This window comes from Hakea prostrata, chromosome 5 (assembly GCF_041222555.1).
Source record: "Hakea prostrata isolate BN-2017 chromosome 5, UWA_Hpros_2, whole genome shotgun sequence".
In the NCBI taxonomy this organism is placed as follows: Eukaryota; Viridiplantae; Streptophyta; class Magnoliopsida; order Proteales; family Proteaceae; genus Hakea; species Hakea prostrata.
This window is the reverse complement of record NC_142604.1, coordinates 57,929,303-57,935,995: the sequence shown is the minus strand read 5'-3', so window position 1 is coordinate 57,935,995 and position 6,693 is coordinate 57,929,303. Positions and strand designations below refer to the sequence as shown.

At 38.2% G+C, this 6,693-nt stretch overlaps 1 protein-coding gene across 1 annotated transcript; it reads left to right on the top strand.

Annotated features, from left to right (window-relative positions):
- Positions 1-4,718: 4,718 nt before the first annotated feature.
- On the top strand, positions 4,719-6,382 carry LOC149016769 (uncharacterized). The gene is made up of 2 exons (XM_089157332.1): positions 4,719-5,135; positions 5,719-6,382. The coding sequence occupies exons 1-2, from the start codon at positions 4,719-4,721 to the stop codon at positions 6,040-6,042; spliced, it is 741 nt and encodes a 246-aa protein (XP_089013458.1). The 3' UTR covers positions 6,043-6,382.
- The last annotated feature ends 311 nt before the right edge of the window (positions 6,383-6,693 follow it).

The window sequence follows — 6,693 nt, the reverse complement described above, 5'->3', positions numbered from 1 at the left end:
TGGTTTGGGATTGAGAGGTGTCCTTTTGACACTTTTGTCCTTGGACATCAACGGAAATAATATGGGATGTTTCCGGGGTTGCTCATTGACACCTTCCTGAACTATTGGTTGTCATATCTAGGGCTGTCTAGCAGTGTTTGGCTAGGATGTCCCCGTTATATCAGACCCTAATTGGAAGGGTATTGAGACCGAACAACCCGTGGTAGCAATGGGGATTCATGGGCGCTCAAGACCGGTAACCAATCCGTGAGAGGACATGAATCACATTGTGGATACTCATGAGAGGCCATTTATTGGTAGGGTTGCAAATGGACTTGGGCTCACGGGCGCTTAAGACCGGTAACCAACCCATGAGAGGACGTGAGAGCTTCCCGTTTACCATTTGTGGATGACCAATAGGGTTGATGAGTCCATAGTCAGGGATTATGAGGACTCTAGTGCGAAGGATATCGGAAAGGATCACCAGGGGCGATGAATGGACGTATCTGGAACTGAGTTGATATGACTAAGTAGATGACTTGCATTTGGTTAGGCTTAACCCTGACATGCACCAATACTTAGACCAATGGTGATGTGAGAGAGAGGTGACCTAAACCCCAGCCAAGGTTGTGCGTAAGGTGTTCCGATCCACTACCAACCGGCGTTGTGAGATGAGACCCTCCTAAAGAAGTATGATGCTATGACTTAAAGCATGTCTGCCAATAGAGACTAGCATACATAGAGTTAGAATCCATACATACATTGTCTGTTTCATATCATATTGCATCATGTTATGTTCTATAGTCATGTTATTTATGTTATTGTGGATTTAACTTGCCTTACTTAGTTTCTTTGAAACTCACTCCTTTTGAACAATATCTTTTGTTAGACTTCTCTACAGGTTCTGAATACTATGACGGTCTATATGAGGAAGTGCAAGGTGAAGAGGTATACTTCACGCAAGGTAATAGCAGTTACGACGCTTACGGTGAAGATCCCTCATGATTATGCTTTGTACTATGATTAGCCCGACCGTGGAGTGGAAGCGTCCGTGCCTGATTTCAGAAGTCTACATTTATAAAGATATTCTTTATAAAGTTGGAAACTCTTTATTTTAGTTTTGTTTACTTCCTTTTTGAGAACAGTTGTACTTTCTTTCCTTTCTTTTGAGCTACTTTCCACTGCACATGTGGAGTGAGATTCCGCCTTACTCTACTTCTTTTGATTAGATACTTATCTGTTATCTTTTGCACTCTGAGATTATATAATCTTATTGATTAGATACTTATCTGTTATCTTTTGTACTCTGATATTATATAATCTTACTCTTTCCTTATTTGGATCTCTTGTTTATATTATTACACATTGATTATTTATGTTCATGATTATGTTATTGCTTATGTGGGAGGATGATTTCCTTGATACTTGATCTTCGGGGCTGTGGATCACACACTCGGGTGTGCCAAATAGGGTACCGGCTGGGTGGATGTGACAATCACACTTTGTCCTCTCCCCCTAGGCCTGTGAGTCTCTAGTCATTATGATTGGTTGATGATAATAAAAAATAAATTTTTTTTGAAAAGATACCCTCAACAGAATTACATTATATAAAATTTTCTCATCCAATAACAAGGTTTTTTTCTCTTTTTTCTTTGGTAGAACCTCCAATAACTAGAAATTCAATTGAAATAAATCTAAAAGATAAATAGTCTAACTTTGTTATCTTCTTTACTTTCTCAAAATTTCTAACTCGAGTCATCTTTGAGAATAAACCTGGTGAATATATAGGTCTTGTCCAACCCAGCCAATGAAGAAGTTTATTTAAGAAAGATATGAGGATATATTTATGATTAGGATGATTTTCAATTCTCTACCAAGGTGGATTGATTCTGTCGAATCATCTGAGAATCGATATATCTTTTAGTTCACATTAATCTCTAACTTGAAACTTTTTATGTATGTAAAGGATTCATTGAGAAACCAATCGTATCAAATTTGAGCCCATTCCGACTTCATTTGATAAGGTACACAACAAAAATGCTAAAACCCAAACTGTTCTCCAATAAAAGATCGTATATTCTCTATTTCATCCAAGTTATTTTTGGTTCCAACTTTTATTTATTATAGCTTAAGTTGATGTTGAGGAGATCCCTTGATTTGTCAAAATTACAACTCTTGTATTTTTAGAACATCTGAGGCAATCTAAGCAAGATGCCTATGTTAATAAGCAAGGTGAGATCCTCAATCCCAATGGGTAGAGGTTTGTATTCCCCTCACACTCTTAGAAGGGGTCTTACTTGTGGTCTATTTTATTAATGTTTAGAAATGATTCCTTCTTAAATATGTAGTGAAGAGATGTGAGGGGAAAACAATCTTTTACCCATTAAGATGGAAAATCCGGACAGATGTCAAACTATCATATTTTTTCAAAGTAATGAATTCTTTTACCTAAAAAAAATAAAAAAAATGATGATCTGCACATATCCAAAAGATGCATGGTTGATGATTAGGTGCAAATGGTTATCATCATTTTTTATTTGGGATATTGAATCACAGTCAAACACTAAGTCCTTCCTTATTCTTATTCTTTCCATTAATTCTAAAGCTTCATGTAACATAAAGTTCTATAAAGACCTTCAGATCTAGCTTTAACCATGAAACCAAAAAAGAAAAGAAATAAACTCATAAAAAAATTCTATAAAACTCTCATGTAGGAAAGCATAGAGATTAAATGATCAAATGTAGAAAAAGTTCTCCTCGTTTACTTTTGTAGTGCACTATTCCATATCTAGAAAAAAGACCGATTTCTAAGATTCCTCCAATCTAAACTCCTTGATAGGCAGAAAATGAAAAGGTGGAGAGAGCACAATCCAAGAAAATAGGGTTTTCTTCAATACGTGGTGGAAATCTCTGTTTATAGTTGAGGGTCTGAGGGCTCTTTGATGTCCCTGTGGGAAAGATGTGATTAACACAGCATTATGTCCACCAGTTGAGTTATCGTAGCTTCCAGGGAATGAAGGTTAGGGGAAATTTGAGAAGTTTTCCTTTTCAACACATTCTCGTCATTGAAAAAGGATATGTCACAAGTAGAAGCCAATCTCCTACAGCAGCTTTTTCCATTTGAGTACTATGTTGTGTTTGGTGTGATTCCTTGGAATGCATCATCGACTGATATTGCCCTCTAGAAATCATATCAAACATGGCAAGCCTTTGTGTGTTTTGCATCCATATATGGACTTAATCATCTAAGCCTGCTGTTTCTTATAGGGATACAAGCCACCTTTGAGCTCGAATAGGGATTAGTCACAAAATTCTAACCCTAAAGATAGGTTACGGTTGGGTAAGGGTGCCCTAGACTAAGGTTTTGGCCGTGTGAAAGTTGAACATTTGACATGGGCTAGGTCAGGCCCCTAATACGTTTTGGGATATTCTTAATGAAATATATGGCAACATGTAATATGGAACTATAGACTGTTTTACTATTTTGTGGTTACAGTTAGCAGGTTAGGGTTCCAAGAAACCCAGCAAAACCTGACCTAATTGCAGGCTTGCAGCCATAGTTTCTTCACAGATACTTTTAAAGTGTTTCTAGGGATTTAGTGAATTTTATGAAGTGTCTCCCTGGTCCTTGTAGCTTTTCGGATGCTGCCAAATGAGTTAATAAAGAAGGGATTTAGATCATCTCTAGCTAGGGAGCTCAAGTTGCTCAACACTTCACTAAGGCACGGGGAGTGATAGGGAGACATCGTACGAGTAGGTTGTGTCATACACATCTTAATGTCAATCTAATCAACTGTAGAAATCTGAGTACCACAACTTAAACATGAGAAGCACTTAGAATTAAAGAGCACAATAAGCTAGCACAGCTTTAATGTGTGGCCTCTAAAGCATCCTCTCTAATGGAAGAAAAGAGAGTCCCTAGATACCAAAACTTCTATGGTTTATCATGTGTCAAATCAAAGATGAAGTTGCAATTTTCTCTTCCCCTTTGGAAGTTATCGTAAATTCTAATGAACTAAAGAAGAGAAGAGAAGAGAAGACAAAAACTGGGGTAGCTGGGGCCTCCCTCCTCATGAGTCATGAGTCATGAGAAGGGGTGGGTGGATGAAGAAAGAAGAAAGAAGAAAGAAGAAAGGAGGCCATGCACCAAGCAAAGAAGCACACACTTGGACCAATGAAAACTTTACATGAGTACAAATCAGCCATCCTCCCGCGTGATCAATTTGAACAGGTACGACACAAGACTTCCAGTCCATTCTCTTATCCAGCTTATTATTATTATTATGCCATGCACTTTTTAGAAAGAAAATCATATGGAATAAAGATCGAAGGTAAGAGAAGAATCTGCCAAGTAGGAAAATATAGATTATATAAATTAAATCATATACTTGGTTCTGATTGGTTAGCAGCAAAGATTCCTTCCCAGGAAAACCCAGATTATACAAATCATGTCCCTGGTTGTCATTGGCTTGTAGTACCAAACCCATCCACCCTTGACACTTTATGTCCCTTTTTTGTCCTTGCAGTATAAAAAGTAGCAGGAATCTGCCACGTAAGGAAACCCTTTAAAAATTATTCAAATCTGTTACTTGGTTGTAATTGGTTACCAGCACAAACCATCCACCCATTTAAAGAGGAACACTCACAGCTAGCTCACACCTCAAAACCCACTTCTTCTTCTTCTTCTTCTTCTTCTTCTTCTTCCACCCTTAATTTCCTTCAGCTAGCTCTTCTTTCAGATGTCTTCTTCTCAGTTATGTGAGGCTTGTTATAATTATGGAATGGCTTGTTGCAGCACTTGTCTGCGTTATTCATGCATGGTTCCTCATCAAGTTTCAGATTACATTAGTCCTCGCATGTGGCTATCCTCCTCAAGGCACAGCCCAGCTGGTGGCGGTGGATTACAGGAGTTTCAGTTCTTTGGACACAAAGATACTTGTGTTGAATCTCCTGCGGGCAACAAATATCAAAAGAACCCTACTCGTACCAATATCCCTTTAACACTTGATATTTGGTCTAACACCACCACCAGCACCACCAGCACCAACACCAACACCAACTCCAACACCAACACCAGCTCTTCAGGTTTTCCTAGTGGTGGATCACGTCCCACGGTTCTTCCTGTCATGCCGCAGGTGGCACCTAGTGCCTCTGCCGTGAGTATCTGATCTTTAATACTCTTTTAGTTGCAATCCAATGTCTTAATTTTTAGCTCCTTCTCCTTAGCTACTCTATTTTTCTTCTTGGGTAGCTCTTGATGTATTCAAGATTATACAACTAAGTTTTCTCTTCCTTCTTGGGGTGTTGTGACTTGTGAGGGGAGTCAAAATTGGCTGCTGCTTGCTGCCTGGGTTGCAACAGCCATATATGTTCCTCCTACCCCAACCAAAGGCAAGGAGTTGGAATCTTCCCACAGGATATTTTGGAAAATGTCAGAACTTAGACAGATATTTATGAAACCAACAGGAAAGAGTTCACTAAAATATCCAAACAAAAAGAAATATTTACGAAACCAATAAATTTTTTGTTGTTGTGTATATTTATGTTATTTTGAAAATTATTGTGACTATGCATTGACTTTTCTAAATATTAATGGTTGGAGCAGGTCTGCAACCATGGGGTCACATCACCCTTGGAGAGGAAAACAATTAGACCACTAATATTTGTGCAGAAGAGTCCGAAGTCCTCCAAATATAGAGAGATGCATTGATTTTAGTGAAAATATTGGAATTTTTGTAGGTTACATTCTGGGGAAGCATTCTGAATGATGCTTCAACTGGGCATGCAAAGGAGGTCAATAACAAAGCAAATTCAAGCCAAGGAGACAGTAATTCTTCAGCAGAGAGAGAAGCTAAGATCTTGAGGTACAGAGAAAAGAAAGCAACGAGGAACTATGATAAGCAAGTTCGTTATGAATCCAGGAAGAAATATGCTGAGATAAGGCCAAGGGTTAGAGGTCGGTTTGCTAAGATTTCAGATCATCAATCTGACCTGCAGCCATCAACAGCCCCTGAATACAACCCTAACCACTGTGGTACTGGCTGGTTCAGTCTCAGTCCTTGATTAGATGATCATCATCCGGATGTATCACTAAAAAAATAATTAGTGAATATTTCTAGCTCCTAGTTATGTTGTCTTTGATCCTTTTTTTTCTTTCTCTTTTCTTCTACTGTTGTGTTTACTGTAGGACCTGAACACATTTTACATATGATGATGACTCCTATGTTACCAGAATGATCTGATCTTGGGAACTACCAGAAGTTTGCCCCACCTGAGAAAAAGCATCAACCTTCTGTTACCATTTATCTGCTTTCTTAGCCAAGTAGTTCATCAACTGTACTGCCGTGGCTGCCCCACCAGAAGAAAAAGCTTTCTGTCTTAGCAACTGGTATCCACACGTACATCCAAGATCATTTCACTTTGAATCTATTTTCGCACTATTGTATTTATAGATCATCCAGATCCTTCTCTATACTAATTAATTAGGATATGACAAATATATATGGTTGTTCTCTTCATGGTTCTAGCTTATGACAAATTATGATTTTCTTTTTTGTTCCAATGATAAATATGATTGAAGGTGCTTAATAAGGGTAGATGGATCCAAGGCCGGGGTTGCTTATTCGATAAAACCAACCCATTATGAAGAAGAAGTACCATGGATGCAATAATATTAGTCCATTCAATCACACTTATGACGAGTTCAACCCACAT